The sequence below is a fragment of the Tursiops truncatus genome, chromosome 12 (assembly GCF_011762595.2).
Source record: "Tursiops truncatus isolate mTurTru1 chromosome 12, mTurTru1.mat.Y, whole genome shotgun sequence".
Lineage (NCBI taxonomy): Eukaryota > Metazoa > Chordata > Mammalia > Artiodactyla > Delphinidae > Tursiops > Tursiops truncatus.
In genome coordinates this window covers 49,695,543-49,717,514 of record NC_047045.1, presented here as the reverse complement: position 1 = coordinate 49,717,514, position 21,972 = coordinate 49,695,543, and the positions used below count along the sequence as shown (strand labels likewise).

The 21,972-nt window shown below is 32.9% G+C and overlaps 1 protein-coding gene across 5 annotated transcripts in view; it reads left to right on the top strand.

The window, feature by feature from the left end:
- TBC1D32 (TBC1 domain family member 32) overlaps nt 1-20,968 on the top strand; it is a 183,058-nt gene extending 162,090 nt beyond the window's left edge. For all 5 annotated transcript variants that reach the window (XM_033867671.2, XM_033867669.2, XM_073789535.1 and 2 more), the window contains 2 exons: nt 7,110-7,298; nt 15,836-20,968. In XM_033867671.2, coding sequence (XP_033723562.1) covers nt 7,110-7,298; nt 15,836-15,955 — 309 coding nt within the window. In that variant the 3' untranslated portion in view covers nt 15,956-20,968. The remainder of the gene's footprint in view (nt 1-7,109; nt 7,299-15,835) is intronic.
- The last annotated feature ends 1,004 nt before the right edge of the window (nt 20,969-21,972 follow it).

The window sequence follows — 21,972 nt, the reverse complement described above, 5'->3', positions numbered from 1 at the left end:
CTGCATACATGTAGCAGGTTTACCTAATAAAAACTACTGCATTATTTCTGAGTAGTAATGTTAGTATGTTTCTTAAATTTATCTAATGTAAAAATGCCTTTTTAATGGCTCCTTATGTGAGCTAATCATTTTGTGCCTTAAGTGTGTATCATTGCTTTGTTTATATTATTTGCCGTTTTATTGCTAATTATGAACTATGAGAACAACTTTTAAGTAACTAGGTATATGTGGTTAAGTAATTATTTGGGTACAAATTTTGTATTTCAAAGCTTATTTATTCTCATCTAATTAGGAGCAGTGCTTTTTGAAGTTGCGTATTTATAGACACTAAGGGATTGGTTGATTAATGAAGGAATTTGTGATCAGGTTGTTAAATAAAATATACAGATCTCTACAGTAAAAATAATAAGCTTAACTAGAATACAAAAAATTAAATGTAGTTAGAAATATATATTTGTTGATTAGAGTTTGAGTAACTGAGATTGGAAGGAAAATCAAAATTCAAATATATATTTTTTCTTTTTAAATGAACAGAAAATCACATGTTCTAACTTTTTGACCAATTTTATTCTTTGGTAAAAAAAAACTTTATTGTATTTTAGTAATTTTCGTGCTTTAAGAAGTACCCTTTATCTTTAATGATTTATCTTTTTTTCCTTGGGGTCGTGATTCTGCATATCAGTGATTGTTGTACTATACTGTGTCAGCAAGTGGGCTAACATGGATAATCCTCTGAATATATTTACCCCCCACCATGAAAGCAGGATTAAAGAAAACTGTTTTATTATTTCATATTTTGTGACATAGTGCTTTTGTAAAATGCAAAATTATACAAATGTAAATCTAAATTTCAAGACTGGGAATGCCCCTTGTTCAGTCACATTCTTAAATGTGCGTGTCCCCAAGCTTTCCCTTTCCTCACATTGTTGATGTTGCTACTTAAAATGATACCTTCTCCCTCCTTGTGCCCCATCTTTACTTGTCAGGTATTTATCCTTGATATCTGTCCAAATGGAAGCTTTTTGGATCACCTACAAGTAGATGATTCTGCTTTGAATTTGTATGCAGTTTCTGTATTATTCTTCTGGTAGAAATATATCTTTTTCTTTGTGGAATCGTTATTTGTGTGTTTACCTCTTTCTTACTAGTTGAAGTTCCTTAAAGGTATGTGTGCCTGACCTATCTTCAAGTCCTTTAAGTGTCTGACACAGTGTCTTGTCTAGAAGTGCACCAAAAATACTACCTTTTTATTTATAACAACTTTTTGCAGTATAAAAAGTGTGTTTCCAGATCTTATTTCATTTAAAATTTTAACTTCATGACAAATGGAGAAATTCAGGATCAGTGAAGTGAGTTAATTGACTTACTGATATCACCCTGATAGCGAGGACTTCACTTTAAACCACATCTTACTTTACTAATATTCTTTCTATGATGAACAAATAATGCCAGAAGAGCTGTTAAAAAGTGTCTTTGTATCATAAAACTTGATCATTTAGAGCATACCTATTTTGACCTAATCAGGTATCCATAAGTAATTGTTCTAACCAATGTTTTTACTTAAGAATTAAGTAAATATTTTGAAGATTGTTTTTTTTATATCTAGATACAAGTGAGAATAATTTACCTCAGCTAAAATAATTATGCTTGTCTCAGTGTTGCATCTTAATGTGCTTTGGCATAAGCTTAAGTATGATTAAGGAGCAAAATTTTCTAGGAAGGCTGTGGTACGTTTTGATGCATATTGTATAAGTGATTTTCCTCCCTCTTTATCCTAAAAAGACATTCAAATGTTTCAAATTATAATTCAGTGTAAGGAACATTGGTTTACTATAAAAACATAATTAGTTTGTTTCACTTTCTTTGTAACCTATTCCATAAACTACTAATAATATTTTTTCAATGACTGTAAGGCCTCAACTGCTTGGTTTTGAAAATATAGTGTATTTTTGAGACTTATCATAAGAGGGAATTTGGCAGTATCTAGCAAAAACATATGTGCATTTACCCTTTCATCCAGCAGTCTCATTTATAGAAATCTATCCCAGAGATACATGGACAAAAATATTGAAAATGTATGTGTACAAATATGTTTTTATAGCATATAGTATCAAAAGACTAGAAATAATGCAAGTGTCCATAAACGGGGTTGTTGAATGAGTTATGGTTTATCCACAGGGTAGCCCTATGCAGTTATAAAAATGAATGAGAAGTACCTCTGTATATTGCCATGGAGTGATATACAGGATCTTTTGTTAAGTGAGAAAAAGGTGGAGACAAAAAACAGTGTTTAGTACATTACTATTTGTATGAGAAAGGGTGGAGATATAAATACATGTACAAATATCCTTGTATTAAAAACATGAAAGAATGTATCATATTTTGTTAAACGATTTCTTATAGGGATAGGGAAAAGAATAAGCTGAAGAGTCAGGAAATATACCTTACTTTGTCTTTTTACTTTGGAGTCATTTAAATAGTTCATATAATAATATAAACACATATAATTAAATGAACCTAACAGTACCCACTTGATAGTATAACCTTATGAGGCACTTTATTTTTTTTAACCATTTTTAAATTATAGTTAATTTACAATGTTGTGTAAGTGATTCAGTTATACATACATATATATGTGTGTGTGTATATATATATATGTATATATATGTTATTTTCAGAATCTTTTCCATTATAGGTTATTACAAGACATTGAATATACTTCCCTGTGCTCTACAGTAGGTCCTTGTCATTTACCTATTTTATATATAGTAGTGTATATAAGTTAATCCCAAACTCCTAATTTATCTCCCACACCTGCTGTTATCCTCTCTGGTAACCATAAGTTTGTTTTCTATGTCTGTGAGTCTCTGTTTTGGTAAATAAGTTCATTTATATCGTTATTTTTTAGATTCCACATATAAGTGATACCATATGATAGTTGTCTTTCTCTGTCTGATTTACTTCACTTAGTGTGATAATATCTAGGTCCATCCATGTTGCTGCAAATGGCATTATTTCATTCTTTTTTATGGCTGAGTAATATTCCATTGTGTATATGTGCCACGTCTTCAGTATCCATTCATCTGTTGATGGACACTTAGGTTGCTTCCATGTCTTGGCTATTGTAAATAGTGCTGCAGTGAACATCGGGGTGCATGTATGTTTTCAAATTAGAGTTTTCTCCAGATATATGCCCAGGAGTAGAATTGCTGGATCATATGGTAGCTCTATTTTTAGTTTTTACAGGACCTCCATACTGTTCTCCATAGTGTCTGCACCAGTTTACATTCCCACCAACAGTATAGGAGGGTTTCTTTTTCTCCACACCCTAAAAGGCACTTTAAAACACAGTAATTTGACTGTACATGCCAAGTAATACATTGTCTAAATGACAAATAAAACAGCAAAAATACTACTGTTTTAAGTAATTATATTGCTTGTGGTCATGTTAGTAGTATTATTCTGGATTGTTATTTTTGTCATGTGTGGTAAATGAAATGAAAAATTAATTCAGTTTGTTTTAAAGCAAACACAGATGTAACATATAGGAATTTATGATGTGTTTTATCTTAAAATTTTTAAAGAGGGGGAACCTATACAGGAAAATGGACTTCAGACATATCAGCCAGTCAGAATTTTGAAGCTTTGATAAGTCTGGTTCATGTACTGTTTTTTTCCTTCTTTGTATATTTGGAATAATTCCGTAATAAAAATGTTAAAGAAAAAAGTTCATCATGTCTATTTGGACACATACTATTTCTTTTGTCCTGTTGGAGTCCTAGACTGTCAGCTGATTCACGGACTATTTCATTTTATAAATATAGAGAAGTTACTTCCTTAACTCATGGTTCAGCATTCTTCCAGGGGAATAGTGTTTTAGAATTCTATTACAATTTAATAATTCTGGAGTATCTTACACATATAATAGCAATAGCAGATACAGTTCCTACCAAGTGAAGAAGGTCATATATTTAAAAAGTGTATGTCTCCTCTTTAAATATAAGTCCCATGAGAGCAGGAACTAAATGTCTTTTGTTCACAGAAGAATTATAACACTTGTAGATTAGGTACATAAATGTTTGTTAAATAATAAACATTTGTACCTTTGTTATAGAAAAACATTTACATAGCACTTGATATATTTTCAGAGTGCTTTCAATTATAATCTCTCTTTTTCCTTTCCTAAATTTCCCATGTGTAGAAAAGGCTGGTATTATTCTCCATTTAATGGAAAAAAATAGACATTGTATAGAAAACAGTGCATGAATGTTGCGTAAATGCCAGAAAATTGCCACTGCATTAGAAACTATGTATAATAAATAAGTAATTGCAGATTTGGGGGCAACTTTTTTTAACCAACATGGGTAAAGCTTTATGGATAAATAAGTATTTTGACTTCAGATATCTTTGTTTGAATCATATAAAATTGCTAGGCTTAAAGGTCAAAATGAGTTGATGATCAACAGTTCCACACCATTCAACCTGTAGAATAGGCCAACTAGAAAAAAGATAGAAACTGTTACCCCCTCATTACTGTCGACTTGCTAGTCACCTATGAAGCTGACAACTAAATGGGAACTGCTTTCTCTGGCTACTTGGATCATTTGTATTAATTTTCACTCTTCGGTTGTTTCTCCTTCTTCATTCATCCAGAGTCTCTCATTTTCATTAACAAAGCGTGGCCCTAAGTTGATTGGTATTAACATCTGTAGCAAAGAACAGACAGAAACCTGGCAGCAGTGCATTAGGGAATTAAAAACGTTTTGCTTCTAGTCAAAGAACCACTGACTCTTTCAAGCCATCTAGTCAAGTAGGAGCAAGAGATATATTTCCTCCCCAGGGCAGCTGAGCTATACTGTGTGGATACTTGATTAGGCAGTGGAAGTTGGTGATGAGCTTTGCATACCAACCTTCCCTCCAGGTCAAGATCTAGGAGAAGAATCCTGTTGCTGCCAAGTGAAAAGTAAAGTTGTGACCAAAGGAAATTAAATATATCCTTCCTGTGGACAAATATTGGATGTTCACAGATATATTTTAATTCGATATTGAGTTAACCCATGGGCTCTATGAAAAGATTTTGAAACATAATAGAAGGGAACATAATATTTGTAAAGGAAAATCCGATACCTGAAACAGAATTAAAGTTAAAAAAAAAAAAAAGAAAATATTTGGTCATGTATAGTTGGCATTATCAATAATAAGAAATATGACCAGAAAATGAGATGAAAAGATATGCCTATAATAGCCTGAAATTAAAAGGTTAATGGTTGACATGAGTAATGATGTATGGAAAACAAAAATTTTATGATACCATCTGGTATGGGCTGATTTGTGCCCTTCCCTCCCTGCACCCCCCTTGCAAAATTCATATGTTGAAGTCTTAACCCTCAGTACCTCAGAATGAGACTGTATTTGGAGACAGAGTCTTTAAAGGGGTAATTAAGTTAAAATGAGGTCATTAGGGTGGGTCTGAATCCAATATTATCAGTGTACTTATAAGAAGAAATTTGGACACCAGACACGTACAAGAGAAAGACCATGTGAAAACGTTGGGAGAAGACGGACATTTACAAGCCAAGGAGAGAGGCCTCAGAAGAAACCAACCTTGCCAATACCTTAACCGTGGGCTTCTCCAAAATCTAGAGAAGATAAATTTCTGTTGTTTAAGTCACCCAGTCTGTTACCTTGTTACGACAACCTCAGCAAACCAATACACCTTGATAAAGGCAGTTAAAAGCAGAAGCAGCATCCCTCTAAACTGAATCAGGGAAATAAAAGCAAATTTTAGAAACTGTTCAATAATATACTTTTTAAAGGTCAACACAGTGGAACAAAAAAGGAAAATTTGTGTATGTCTACTTTATGACAAAGTGAGATAAGCCTCCATATCTCCTCCGTTCCTTCCCACCTCTAAAGAACAAAACTATAGGGAAGAGAGGTTCAATCAAAGAAATCTCTCCTCAGTGGTAAATTGTAAATCATAAATTAAAAATATTGGAAAGTAATTGTCTTAGTTTCCCAGGATGGTAGTATCAAAGTACTACGAAGTCAGTAACTTAAAACAACAGAAATTTATCATCTCACAGTTTGGGGGGATAAAAGTGTTGGCAAGGCTCTGTTCCCTTTGAAGGCACTGGGGAAAGAACTGTTTGATGGCTCCCTCCTAGCTTCTGGTAGCCTTAAATATCTCTTGGCTTATAGATGCATCACTCCAATCTTCTGTCTTCACGTGACATTCTCCATGTGTGTCCTTTCAACTTCTGCCTTCTGTGTGTGTTCAGATTGTTCAGTTTCCTTGATACCAGTCATATTGGAATAGGGTTCACCCTAATGACCTCATTTTAACTTGATTACCTCTGTAAAGATGCTGTTTTCAAATAATGTCACATTCATAGGTCCTGGGGTTTAGGACTTTGACATATTTTTGGGGGGAGACACAATTCCACCTGCAACATTAATGTACCAAAATATTAACAATGTTAATCACTGTATTTTTTAAAGTTTTCTGTTTGTTTTTGTGATGGGTATGTATTACTTTTATAATCTGAAAAATATTATTCAGAAAGTAAAGTAAATGATTTTTGTAAAAAGTCTCATTTTTGAATTCTATTCATTAGCTCTCAGTTTTTATGTTATATAATTCTAGTTGGTTTAAATTGTTTCTGATTCACCAAGAGTCCATATGCATATTTAGCAATCATCATCTGCATAATTACACAGCTGTGATTATAGGTAGGATAGAAAAAGCTCCCATCTCTGAATTAAAATAGTCTCAGCATTTGTTATCTGTAGAGAGCAGACTGGTGTTATGGTAAGAGGAGGAAAATATGACTAAAGAAGGCATTTAGCAATAGCATATGAACAGTGTGAACACCATCCAGTTACCCCTAAGTCCTGAATCCCAAGGCCATGAAACTTTTCTCACACATTAGGCAAATAGGTGAAGCATCCTTATGAGGCTTCTTGTATGCAAAATGTCTTTCTGTTTTGATTAAATGCTAAGCTCTTCATTGGTTTTGTGTGAGTTATTGGGTACTGTTTTTTAAAAGTCAAATATGGCTTTATAAGCTTTCTAATGAACTAAATTCCTTTTTTTTTTCTTTCCCTAGATTTGCCTGCAATGGATAACTCAGTGTTTTTGGAATTATTTAGATTGGATAGAAATCTGCCATTATATTGCTACTTGTATTTTCCTTGGTCCTGATTATCAAGTGTATATCTGTATAGCTATATTCAAACATCTACAACAAGACATTCTACAGCACACTCAGATTCAAGATCTGCAGGTTTTCCTAAAAGTAAGTAACTTTACTTCTAGAGGAAAAATTTTGGCTGAAAGTTAATGGTCAACTTTGATGGTGTGTCTAATGCCAGATATTTTTCTAGACACTCATGAAATCCTAAAAACAACCTTGAGAGGTAGGTATTATCTTTATTTTAGAGATGAGGAAACCAAGGCACTGAGTTAAGTAAATTACCCAAGATTTTACAGCTGGTGAGTGGTGCTAGAGAGTGGTGGGCCTGGGATATGAAGTTAAGCTGCCTGGCTACAAAATTTTGCTTTCAGCCAGTGTGCTGTGCCAAAAGGGCTTTTTTTTTTTTTTTTTGGATATTCCTATATCTTATTTAGTCAATAAAAGTTCAAGTTACTGTGTGTTAATACAGAGCTTTGATACTTTTTAAAAACATTTAATGTAATTGCCTATACCTTCATATTTTTCTAAACTATCAAATATTTTCATAAAAGGTTTCCATGAAAGATTCTATCATAACACTCTTTTTAAAAAAGTCACTACTATATATAAGTTAATATTTTAAAGCAAGATATAGCTGCTTTCTTTCTCACAATAATGGGACTTCTGAAGCTCTGGACTTTAGAAAATGCAAGATATATAAATATATCTCTGTGTGTGATTCTTCCTGGAAATCCAACTTTTTGTTTTAAGCTAAAATCTTTCCTTGAATTTAAAATATGTTTCCCTCCCCCTGCTACCCTCAGACACACATATGCACGCATATGCATACATACACCAAAACCAACATTAGGTTTTTTCTAGGTGGACAGATAATTGCTACGTGAATTAATTTTATCTTTATTCTTTACCATTAGATACTTATCAGTTATTTTGGATGGAACTAACCTTACTTCTTACTCCTGCTATTTGCATTCATCTGAGGTATTAGGAAAAATGCCTTTCTAATACCTTTCTAATACCGTGACTTCACTGTAGTTTTTGTTTTATTTTCAGCAGGTAGGTCTCACGGTCACTGATTTCTTTTGGTGGGTATTTTTCTTGTGAGATAAACTCCAATGTAGTTAATTTTGAAATATGCATTTACATACCCCTTTAAGTACTCCATTAAGCCCTGTTACAATCTCTTCTTTGCAAAGTATGTAAACATATGTATACTGTTTTTCACTTATTCACATATTACCCAATCATGAAATTTTGATTAAGGAAGTGATTTTTATTCTTCCTCCCCTCAAAAGATCCCCCTAGTCAGAAAGATATATGATTTTAAAAGTCCTCATTAAACTACAGTTAGGGAGATTAAACCTTGGAAATTATGTTTTATATCTGATCCAAAATCTCAGACTTGTTCAAAAGGAAAAAAACTTATCAATAATTCTCTATATAACTACATACCACAGCCATAATAATATTCTTACATAGATTACATGTTGTGCCCTGACTCTACTATTTAATAATGACTGCTTCTGAGAGGAAAGAGGAGGTAGAGTAAAACAGGGGACTTTTACTTTTTATTGAGTATATTTATGTGGACTTTTTTTTTTTTTGAATAATGGGACCGTGCTTCTTTTGTAATAAAACTACTTTTTAAAAGGAAGATATTAATCATTATATAAAAATGGATAGAACAAGCATCTGACTGTGGTAAATAAGTTCAAATAATCAGGCCCAATTGAATTAGTTTCCAAAATACTGAAAAACCACAAGCATGTTTTCAGTTACAGTATTATCAGTTATCCCGAGAAACTTGAGATAATGAGATGATTCCAGAATTGAAAATACGGAGTTCTTTTCCCGGTTTTAAGTTTCATGTACTGACAGAAGGGGCATGTTGGAAATATTACTTTAGGAATAAAAATCTGTCTGAAGCATGTAGTATAGACAAAATACCAACCCATTCTGTATTCATTTTGGTTTAGGCTCAAAATTTTAAATCAGGTAATTGAATCTAGACTCAGTGTTTGCATTTCTGGTAGGCCACTGAACAATTCTTCCTGATCAGTATATTAAAAAGATGACTTGAAATTTCTTAACTCAGGTTTACTAAAAAAAAAAAAACAAAAAAACAAAAAAAAAAACAAGCAAGCAATAAAACTTGTTTATGTTTCCTCATTTGATTAAACCACTAAAAGATTAGATGAATGCCATGGGTATAAGTTTATCAGCAAGGTGTTATCTGAGTTTTTCACAATATCTTTTTAGGCACAACAAGAATGTGGGTTGGATAATAGAGCAGCTAAGTGCATTATTCCCACACTGTGGTGACTGATAGATTAGTGCTGACTTAGAAGGCAACTTCTAAAGGTGTGCTGAAGAGCTTAGTCCTTGGACCTAATGTTTTTCTGTGACAGATGATGGTTCAGAAAATCTGTAGGCATCAAACATCCAGAAACAAAAACATCATCTGACAAAATAAATATTCTCACATATCTCAGACTTGAAAGTCTAAAGTTGGGTTGGTTTATTTTTAATGGATGGATCTCTCTCTCTCTCTCTCTCTCTCTCATGCACACACACACACACACACACAAGCAACAACTGTAGGGAGAATTACTTTGATAGTACTTCAGAAGACCCACTGTTTTACCAGACTGGCTGTATTGCATTCCTCTGCATGGTAATAGGCTGACAGTGATCTAGGTTTTAGTTTATGAATTCAACCTGGGGACAAACCTCACTGAAATGCCAGGCTAGGAGAAGATTGCCTTCCAGTGAAAATCAGGCTGTGAAGACTCAAAATACTTAATTAAAATGCTTCAACTAAATCCTGCATATTATGGCAAAATCAATTTATAATTATGTAAAAATAAGATTAATTTCAACCCATCAGTAAATTGTCAAGAGGGTTTTTTGTTGTTGTTACTATTGCAGCTGTGGTTACCTGAGCATGTTGACAGGGTAACAAATGGAGATCAGACTGAAAATAATAATAATAATTGTATTCTAAGCTCTCAAAAGACAGAAGTGTTTATAGTATTAAAAATAATTCACCATCCAAAGGATCAGACACAACAAGCTCAGTATTATTCAACTGTGGTTTTCAGTTATGTTTTCTGCATTGACCTTATATCACTTGAGTCCACCTCAAGTTAAATTCTGCCACTCTGTGTAAGCTTGGGCATGTTGCTTACCTCTCCATGCTTCAGTTTTCTCATCTGTCTAATTGGGCATGAAATAATACCTATCACATAGACTTGTTGAGGAACTAAATGAGATGATATCTGTAAAATACTTCTAGAACATTATCTGACACATTGCAAGTGCTTTAAAAAAAAAAGTAGCAGTTATTTGAGTTTCTACATCCCTGTTCATCCTTCTCTTGTATTTTTTTTTTTTTTTGCTTAAAAAATGTGCAAACAACACAGCAAAGGAAACGGGATTTTCTCCTGGATCCATTGCTAGACTATATACTTTTGTTCCCATTTTCTTCTCCAGCTCCTGAGACATCTTGGTATTATATCATGTAGTAATACCAGGCATGTACTGCAGATCTATGTCAGGAACATTCTCTTACGTTGTATCTGATCAAGGCCTATTCCCTCATTTACCCAGCCAAAATTTAATCATCTCTGTAGTCATCACATATGCCATGTACCCCTCAGCTGAGTTAAACTCTTTACGAATGCGTACTTTATCCTAAATATTTAAGAACATCGTGTTCTCTCCAGAACTACACTTTCTGTCTAAACTTTCCTGATCTTAAAAATCACTAGGGTCCTTATTAAAACTGATATACCTAGATTCCTCCCAGACCTACTAAGACAGAGTTTTCATGACAGAGAACTACGTTGTCAGATTTTAGTATAAAATCTTAAGTAGCTTGCAACCTTTAGAATATGTGAAAATGTTACCTTTGGAGGTTGAACACAAGAGATTCAGAAGTTTGGGAAATATTGGGTCCAGGAATTTCTAATTATACCAAACATTCTAGGAAGAATATACTAGAAGAAACGTGACTTACAGGTTGTTTGTGTTTCTACCGCTTTGACCAGGAAGGAAGATCCTTTTTTATATCATAGTTCAGACATAACACACAAGAGGTCATCTCCAGCAAGGGTAAAGAGCAGAACTAAGTTCACAAAACCCCTTCTCTTATGTAACTCTAACTGTATAATTTGGTGCTTCCTATGTGAGAGATGACGTTAATATGGATCCTTTGTTAAGTTACCTTAGTGGATGGTAAGTTCTATATACCTTTTGTGGCAAAATTATTTTATATGCCTCCTGGTGATTATTAATTAGTTGACTCTTTGTTCCAATTTAACCCAAAGTGATGTATCTTACTTTTTTTCCTCCATACGCTATAAAGAGCTATTATCTTTTTTTAAAATCACCTTTTGAATGCATTAATAATTAAATATTAGGGAAACGGTATATCAGAAAATACCTAAACTTGGTCCTAAAATCTTAAAACTAAGGCATGTCATGGTAGCACACTTCATCTTTTCATGCTTTGTATCTATTTACCACCCTGAAAGTCCTTATCTGCAATTCAAATTCCAAATTTACAGGGCTTGCAGTAGGTCTAAAAACATTTCTGCTGGAAATTATTTTTGAAAACTTTGATAAAAATGATGATTGAAATTATAGGTATAGCTTGATTTCCATAATAGGCATATTCTTGAGAAGTTGCAAGAAAGGACAGTAATAGCTTAATATTTTAAGTGAATTGTTCTCTTACATTTTTGGTAAGGGGTTGAAGAGCAGAGACTAGAGTCAATAATCTTTAATGGGCCTGTCCACACTTAACGTTACAAATTGGCAGTTCAATCAAGAAAATCTAGCTCAACCATTTCAGAGAAAGGTTAATAAAAACATTATTATGACCACGGTTAATACTGTGAGTGCTTATTGAATGCCAGGCACTCGGCAAAGGGAGTAACAGGTACTGCTCATTTACTCATTGACCATCGTCCAGCATCTGTGTTCCAGGCATCGTTGTAGTCACAAGAATAGGCCATGGCCTTGCCAAATTGACCTTAACATTCTACCAGTAGATAAATAATATGTGAATAAATATATAATATTTCAGGTATTGATAGATCTTATTATAAAGAAATCAAACACAGTAAGGGAGTCAGAGAGGGAGATTCATAGGTGCTGTTTAGATAAAGAGCCCAGTGAAGGCTACTCTGAGGCTAATTAGCCCAGTGAGGCTAATCAGAAACCTGAATAAAGCAAAGGAAAAAAAGCAATGCACAGATTTCTGTACAAAATCCTTCTACATGAGAAGAAAGACAAGTGCAAAGGCTCAGAGGCTGGAATGAGCTTGGCCCACTTAGAAAGTGTCAAGATGACCATTGTGGCCAAAACAAGGTGAGGGAGTAAGAATGGTCGGAGATGAGACAGGAGTCAGATCACATAAGGCTTTATAATTCATGGTAAAGAGTTCAGACAACATAATTTATGCTGTTATTCAGCCTTTGTAAAATTGAGGCTTAGAGAATCTGTAAACTTTCCCAGGTTCATACATCTAGTAACTAATATAGGTGAGTTTTTACCCTTTTTTGGTCTGAATCCAAATCCTGTGATCTTTCTAGTGTATTATTGACCAGTCTGTTTACTTAAAAAAAAAAAAATCCTAAATTCAGTGGAACTTCTAATTAAGTGCTCTCAGTAGTAAAAGAAAACCAGTGGATACATACTTGAAACTAGATTCTATGTACAAAGGAGAGAGGGAAACTGTGTATATGTCATATTATATAATTGAATACACACACAGCATTGTGGTTTAAGATGGTGATTTTTAATGCTTTTCTGATGGTTCAACGTTTGAAACCCAACATTAATGAAAAAAAGCAAATCATTGAAGGCACACTGGTTGAAAAGCCACTAGGAAGAAAAAGAAAATGCAGTATACTCATTATGGACTTCCCAACCAAGACAAACTACTTATTAAAACAAAACTTGAACAAATAGTGCACTGTTTATATAAAATGGAATAATGTTACCTTATATAATTACATATGCCTACCTATTTAAAGAATAAGGGAATTCATATTTTTTTAGAGTCCAATATACTTACGTCTATAAATGAAATGATAATAAAGCAGTATTCTGAGGAAATGGTCCTTTATAACTTGAATGATAAGCTGGCAGTCTAAATGGTCATAATTACAAAGAAAATTAATTCACTGAAAAGGCTATAAGAACATTTCAGATAAAATGAAACATATTCCACTTTGAAGACAAAGTGGAATTCAGAGATTCTAAAATTTTATTCAGAGTTAAAATTGCCTGTGAATTTTAAATAATCTGTATAATTTAAAAACATTCCTTTTAAAATGAATATTTAATTCATTATGAAATAAGACCTTAATAGCCTTATCTTTCTCTTATGAAATAAGACCTCAACTTTACTTGCCATTTTATGGGTGTGTCTTCAGTATAATTATCAGAGTATTTTCTCTTTATTTTAAAATTAATGTCCAAAATGGAAGCCATAATTCAAAAAACATGTTTTAAGGAAAAAAGTATTTTTAAACCAAGTAATAGCTATGGTTCTCCATAGGTAGTTTTTATTTTTAAGTTCAAGTGGAGCAATAATTAAAAGATGTTAAAATAGGTTTTGCTTATTTTTGCCCAGAAAGAATTATTAGAGGTATTGTTCAAATGCTGTCATCTCCTATTGTAATTCACATTTAATGAACAATAAGCATTCTTTTAAAAATCATGAATATGTACTAAGACAATTTTTCTGGCATTAGGTTTTTTTTCTTCTGGTTAGAATAACACATTACTATAATTCTTTTCCAAGTTAGGTATAGTTTTAGTGAAAGGGTGATTAATGTCAAATCACACATAATTTGAATGAAGAGAATGGATAACTTCATAAATAGTTCCGTGACTACAACTCTAACCGTTTAAAGTGAATTCTTGAACAGTAAGATTGGTCTTACTTCAATCCTGTTTTTTGCCCAAAGAACAAAGTGAAATATGTTTGATAGAGAGAAATTTACATAGTATTTCTGCTATTCATAAGATGAACATCTTCCTTTTGATTCAGTTGCTTATACATGAAACTGGAGATATGATATATACTTCAGTTGTTAATGTTTTAGGACAGAGACCCGTCTCATTCATCTTTGGGTCTTCACTGTATAACCAAGAACTTTACATACAATAAGGGAATGAATGAGATTAATGAATGAAGAAATGAAGAAATGGATAACGTCACAAGTATTTTAAAATTAAGAGTAAAGTTCAAATTTTTATGTTCGAGGGTATTCTAGTCTTAAAGGTGTAATCTTATGCATATAACTTAACATCATTTAGTTTTCTTAATTATAATATCAGCCTTGTAGAGCAGTAATAATACTTTTTTTTTTAAAGTAGCAATTAACTTTTCCCCCAAATTACCCAGATTTTAGGTGGTATGTGGCAAGTAAGTGTACTGTTCTCCCATTATGTGCAAGCTGTGAACCATTACTAATCTAGTAGTGACTAGCGACATCTGAGGCCTTTAAAAACAGCCATTCTTACTGAGAATTTGTGGTGTTTTTCCTAACTGCCCTACACTGATGTCTCTCATCTACAGACTGTCTCTAACACAATATTTGGTATATGATAATATATTTTATTCTTTTGAATTGTTTATTGTTAGTAGCTTTTGCCTTTAAGCTATTTTCTCCAGAAAGGCATGAATTGCTCCAAATTTTTTATAACCTCCAAAATCTAACATAATACATTACATTGAACCAAGGATCATGTTTCTTTTTTCTTTTTTTTTTTTTTTAAGGGATCATGTTTCTTTTGCAGAATTTTTTTTGTTGTTACCTTGAAGGGTAGGCATTGCATAGCGAGTATTTGGAGATACTAAAAGAAATAGTCATAAAATTTCCTAAAAGTGGGCTTCCCTGGTGGCACAGTGGTTGAGAGTCCGCCTGCCGATGCAGGGGACACGAGTTCGTGCCCCGGTCCGGGAAGATCCCACATGCCGCGGAGCGGCTGGGCCCGTGAGCCATGGCCGCTGAGCCTGTGCTCCGCAACGGGAGAGGCCACAACAGAGAGAGGCCCGCATACCGCAAAAAAAAAAAAAAAAAAAATTTCCTAAAAGTGTCTAAGATTCTAAATGGGTGCTCCTACTATTTTTCATTCTTGAGTGCCTCATTTGGACACTAACCATTAAATTCCAAATTAGTGTAGACATGCATAGTACCAACTTTATGAATTGCAGACTGTTGGAGATTTTATGAACAGTAGCTGTAGAACTGATATTTCTTACATTATAAGTATCCTTTGATAAGCTTTAGAGTCTTTACTAATTACAAATGTGAACAATCATTCTATAATTGAAACTATTGTATCTTAAATATTAGGAAGATTTCATTATCTTGTTTTTTTGTTAGCGGTAAAGCATTTTTGGTTTTGAAAACAGGCAACCTTGTTTCATAGGGACATGGTTTTTTGCTATCATATACATATAGCCTACTAAATAAAAAAGCAGTTACACATTTATTAGAAACATAAAACCCCCATCTATAGCTGAAAAAAAAATGATACATTAACTGTTTAAAACTCATTAACTTAGAATTGTGTGTCTTTACCCAAGCGAATGAACATCTCTTTCTATTTTTTGACAGGAAGAAGCACTGCATGGGTTTCGAGTGAGTGATTACTTTGAATACATGGAAATTTTGGAACAAAACTACCGACCAGTGCTGCTGAGAGACATGTGGAACATTAGAGTGCAAAGCACATAGATCATGGAACACGCAATTTAATTTTATGTTTTATTTATTTTTAAAGGAGACAGAGGGACTTGACTTTTCTGTCTGTGTCTATAACAACATATGCTTTGTGAATACACAGTATTGTAAATCAGTACTGAGAGTTTTTGAATATAATAATATATTCCAGTAGCTATTGGCTCAATTGAAGTGAATTCATTTTTGTAAATTTGTTGTTGTGTAAGGTTGTTTTAGAATCAAATCTAGCTTATTTATAGTTCTTTATGTTTAAGAGTTAGTCTTAACCTACATTTCCTTCTTCCCAGGATGATTAAAATATTTTTTCCAATGAGTTTGGAAAGTAGCAGCAGTATTGTAAATAATTGACCAGCCAGAGAGATTCCATAGAGACAAGGAAGACAATTGTTTTCTTCATTTTTATGTCTTTACATATAAAGGAAAATAGGCAAAACCATAACTGCTTATTTTACATATGGAGGAACAAATGATATTATGGCAAGTGGTAGGAAAATTGTCGTCGTCAGACATAATTGTTTTTCTAGGAATTGCTTTTGATACCTATATCAATTTATAATTTTTCATATGAAATGTAGTCTCTACATGGTTCATTTAAAAGATAGATTGGTTATTTCATACTGATACGCATTTGACTCTCGTTTGTTATGTGGTTTACTCAGTGATAGATTTGATTTGTACTGAACTTGAAAACATTAAAGAGAATAGATTTGTAAATTATTTTAAATGACCAACACAGTGGTTTATTTAAATAGAAGGCTCTGCTCCAGTGAGATTAATATGCTAGGCTCTATTTTCTTGTAACCATCACATTTAATATATGAAAGATAAGACACAAAAATATTAATTTTTCAGTCAGCAATTTCAACAAGTTTTAAAAATTATAGGTAGAGGTCATTTTGTATTCATTGCTTATATTTAAATATAAATCAACCATTAAAACCATTCTGGAGCCTTTTTTCCCCCCAACCAAAAATGGCTTATCTACAGACTCTATTTTTCCTTTTAGTATGATGAAATAACTGGTACCATACAATTTTCAGTTTTGTGATATTTAGGCGATTGTAGTATCAACCTTCCAAAATCAGTTTTTGTGCTGTAAATGCCAACAGCAGCTTCTCAGTAATGGTGTTCCTAAAGGGCACTGAAAAAGTTAAGAAAAGAAAATTGAGCAAGTTAATTTGACATATTGCTCACTTTAGCTCTGGCTGGTGTGAGTTAAGTAAGAAAGCCCCAGGTTACTCAAAACACCAAGTTTTGTCTACTTTCAAACTTAATTTTGAAAAGCTTGTTCCACAGAACCTGTAGTACCTGTTTCTGTTTTTTCCCATTCTGTTCCTGAGACGTTGTTATTGGTCCTGAGAAACTTGCAGCTTTATTTCTTTTTAAAAGGTCTTACATGGTAATTGGAAATACAAATGGAGAAGGAACTATAACTTAATTTTATAATATTCATTGGTGATTTTGATTGAAAACTGAAGCAAGATCTAGATAATAATTACATTGTGGAAAACTGACTTCAGCTGGAGCCAGAAGGCTTTCATTTTCATTTGATAAATATGTTATGAACAATGACTTAGCAATTTGGTGAAATAACATTATAAAATATGGTAGTTCTTGTAGCTACCATTGTGAATTATTTTTGTACCTATTTTTATTTTAAGAATACTCTTTAGAGTAGAAATACAGCCCTGTCTTGCTTCTCCATTTTATTTTTAATTATTTAAAGTGTAAGTTCTTGGGACTTATTTCTAATTTGTGAAGGAGGACTTTATGCATTTTACAGGATTTATTATAGTTATATTTTATAATACAATGTAAACAAATTTGTGAAAAATTTAAGTGTTCATATATACATCTTCAAATATCTGTTTTCAAAATTGCATCTTTGTAGTTCTGCCTCTGCATGTTTAGGCATCTAAAGAATCTGTGAAAGTAAAGTAAGTCTCAGAAATTCATCTAAACTTGCTAACAGGATTCTACCTAAATTTATGATTATTAAATTATGGTGTGCTCTAGTTTGATTTTCCAGTTCCAAGATGTTAAGGAAATTTCTTTGGTCATTCATTATACAGACATATTGTGAGTATTACACATATAATGAAATATTTTTAATATTCAAGGTAGGATAAATGAGATACAGCACCTCCATTCAGAGAGTCCACTGTCTTTGTGGGAAGGTGAATAATTTTAAAACTGAAAATACAGTTATAAAGATAAATGAGAATTGACCTTTGAATTTGTTGACTTGATAAGAGTAGTTTTGATGGAGTAGTGAGGGCAAAAGTTTGGAGCTGGTTTAAATGATGCTGAGAGGAAAGATTTTGGAAACTGCTCTTTCTAGGAGTATTGCTGTTACAGGGAAAGAGAATGCATGTGGTAGCTAGAGTAGGCATGGGATCAAAAGACTTTTTAAAGATGGGAAAGGGAAACATATGTGGGTAGAAATGATGTAGTAAGGAAGGAAAAACTGATGATGCTGAAAAGAGAAATGCTAGAGTGAATGTCATGATAAGTGGTAGGGGAATGGTATCTAGTTAATAACTTTTGGAATTAGCCTTTGCCTGGAACATGGACCCTTCATTCAAAGTAACAGAAGAGGAGACAGTTTAAAATGGAAGAGTTTCAGCATTAACAATTATGTTATCTGTAGGTTTTTCGTGGATGCCTTAATCAGGTAGGTGAAGATCCTTTCTATTATTTTTGTGGGAGTTTCAGGAATAGAATTTCCACTGTAAAATAATTTTTATCAGATACTTTATATTAAAACAATCATGAGTCTTCTTTTTTTTGTTTTTTTTTTTTTTTGGTTTGTTAATATGATGACTTACCGACATTTTCAAATGTTAAACCAACCTTGCATTCCTAAGATTAACTCTACTTGGTCATGATATTTTATCAATTTTACCTGTTGTCAGATTCGATTTGTTAAAATTCTATTAGGAATTTTTATATCTATTTTTTTAAGTTTATTAATTTTTGGCTGAGTTGGATCTTTGTTGCTGCACACAGGCTTTCTCTAGTTGCGGCAAGCAGGGGCTACTCTTTGTTGTGGTGCGTGGGCTTCTCATTGTGGTGGCTTCTCTTGTTGCAGAGCATGGGCTCTAGGACACATGGGCTCGGTAGTTGTGGCTTGCAGGCTCTAGAGTGCAGTCTTAGTAGTTGTGGCACAAGGGCTTAGTTGCTCCGTGGCATGTGGGATCTTCCCAGACCAGGGCTCAAACCCGTGTCCCCTGCATTGGCAGGCGGTTTCTTAACCACTGTGTCATCAGCAAAGCCCTGTATATATGTGTATGAGGGATACTGATTTGTAGTTTTCTTTTTCTGATTTGATATCAGGGAATGCTGGCTTCATAAAATGAGTTGAGAAGTATTTATCTTTTATTATCTAGAAGTTTATGTGTAAATGATATTTTTCCCTTAAAGCTTTGGTAGCATTTTCCAGTGAAGCTTGGAATTTTCTTTGTGATAAGATTTCTAACAAAATTAATTTCCCTAATAGATACATGGCTATTCAAAGTTTCTTTTTGTTAAGTAAGCTTTTGTTTGTTTCTTTCAAGGAATTTGTTCGTTTCATTAAGTTGTCAAATTTATTGTCATCATCTTATTCGTAATAGAAACTTACTACCCTTTTTAATACGTGTAGAATTTGTAGTGATGTCACCACTCTCATTTTTGGTTTTGTTTATTTGTATTTTCTCTTTTTTTCCTTTTCAGTCTGGCTAGAAGTTTATGAATTTTATTGATGTTCTCAAAGAACTAGCTTTTAGTTTCATCAGTTTCTCTATTTTTCTGTTGCATTGATTTCCACTCGGAACTTTATTATTCCCTTTCTTCTACTTTCAGTTTCATTTGCTCTTGTTTTTCTAGTTTCTTAAAGTCATTTATGTGAAATCCTTCTTTTCTAGTATAGGTGTTCATTGCTATAAAACTCCCTGTAAAGTACTTGCCTTAGCTGCATCCACAAATTTTGTTATGTTGTTTATACATTTTCATTTAGTTAGAAATACTTTATAATTTACCTTTTGACTTTGTTTGATCTGTGGATTATTTAGGAGTATGTAATTTAGTTTCCAAATATTTGGGGATTTTCCAAGTTTACTTCTGTTACCGATTTTTAATGTAGTCTCATTGTGGTCACACATTCCTTATATGATTTTATTCCTTTTAAATTTATTGAAACTTTTTTTGTGTCCCAGAATATTATCTACCTTGTAAAAGGTTTATGTATACTTAAAACGAGTATATATATTTTGCTGTTTTTGTGTGGAGTGGTCTATGAATCTCAATTAGATCAAATTGTTTGATACTGTTGCTTGTATATTTTTACTGATCTTTCTGGCTGTTTTAGCAAGTATTGTGAGTAATGTTGAAATTAACCATAATTGTGCATTTGTCTGTTTCTCCTTTTAGTTCTATCAGTTTTTACTTCATGTACTTTGAAACTCAATTTCAAATTTACAATATTAGGTGTATAAACTTTTATGATTATTATATCCTTTTGATGAATTGGCTGCTTTATCCTTATGAAATGACTGTGTTTATCTCTAGTAATATTTTTTTGCTCTAAAATCTACTTGATATTTAGGTTTTTGGTTTTTTGTTCAGGATTTGCATGACCTTTTCCATTATTTTACTTTACCCTTATGTATTTTTATATTTAAGGTGATTTTTATTGTAAACAGCAAGGAATTAGCTCTGGGTTTCCCTTACCCACCCCGCCCACCCCCTCCCAAATTTGGCAAATCATGCCTTCTAATTAGGATGTTTAGACCATTTACATTTCATGTAATTATTGATATTTTGGGGTTCATATTTTATATTTACATTTATCATCTTGCTATTTGTTTACTATTTGTCCCAGATGTTTTTGTTCCCTGTTTTTTATTCTGCATTCTTTTGGATTAATTGAATGTTTTAGTTGATTTCATATTATGTCCTTCATTAGTTTATTAGATGTATTTCTTTCTTTTCTTTTTTTGAAAATAATAAAAAAAGCTTTAACTCTCATTGTTATTTAATGCTAGCATTATTATTCCAAAAATATATCATTAATAAACACTTTTCTTTGGGAATGCCATATCAAAATTAAGTATAAATTTTTTTCCTGTTTTTGAAGTTTTCCTTTTCCTTGATTTTTTAAAATATTTATTTATTTATTTATGTTTTTGGCTGCATCGGGTCTTAGTTGTGGCATGCGGGATCTTTCGTTGCACACATGGGCTCTTCGTTGCAGTTGTGGCATGTGGGTTCCAGAGCACGCAGGCTCGTTAGTTGTGGTGCACGGGCTCTCTAGTTGTGGCGCATGGGCTTTAGTTGCCCCGCAGCATGTGGGATCTTAGTTCCCTGAAGAGGGATTGAACCCGCGTCCCCTGTATTGCCGGTTGGATTCTTAACCACTGGACCACCAGGAAGGTCCCTTCATTGATTTTTTAAAATTTAGTTTATTGAAGTATAGTTGATTTACAATATTGTGTTAATTTCTGCTGTACAACAAAGTGATTCAGTTTCATATATATATATATATATATATATATATATATACTTTCTCATATCTTTTCCATCATGGTTTATTACAGGATATTGAATATAGTTCCCTGTGCTATACGGTAGGACTTTAGGATTCTTTTATTTATCCATTCTATGTATAATAACTAGCATCTGCCAATCCCAAACTCCCAATCCATCCTTCCCCAACCTCCCCCCTCCCCTTGGCAACCACAAGTCTGTTCTCTATATCTGTGAGTCTGTTTCTGTTTCATAGATAAGTTCACTTGTGTCATATTTTAGATTCCACATATAAATGATATCATATGGTATTTGTCTTTCTCTTTCTGACTTACTTCACTTAGTGTGATAATCTCTATGTCCATCCATGTTGCTACAAATGTCATTATTTCATTCTTTTTTTATGGCTAAGATTCCATTGTGTGTATGTGTGTGTATATATATATATATATGTATATGTATATATGTGTGTGTATATATATATGTGTGTGTGTGTATATATATAT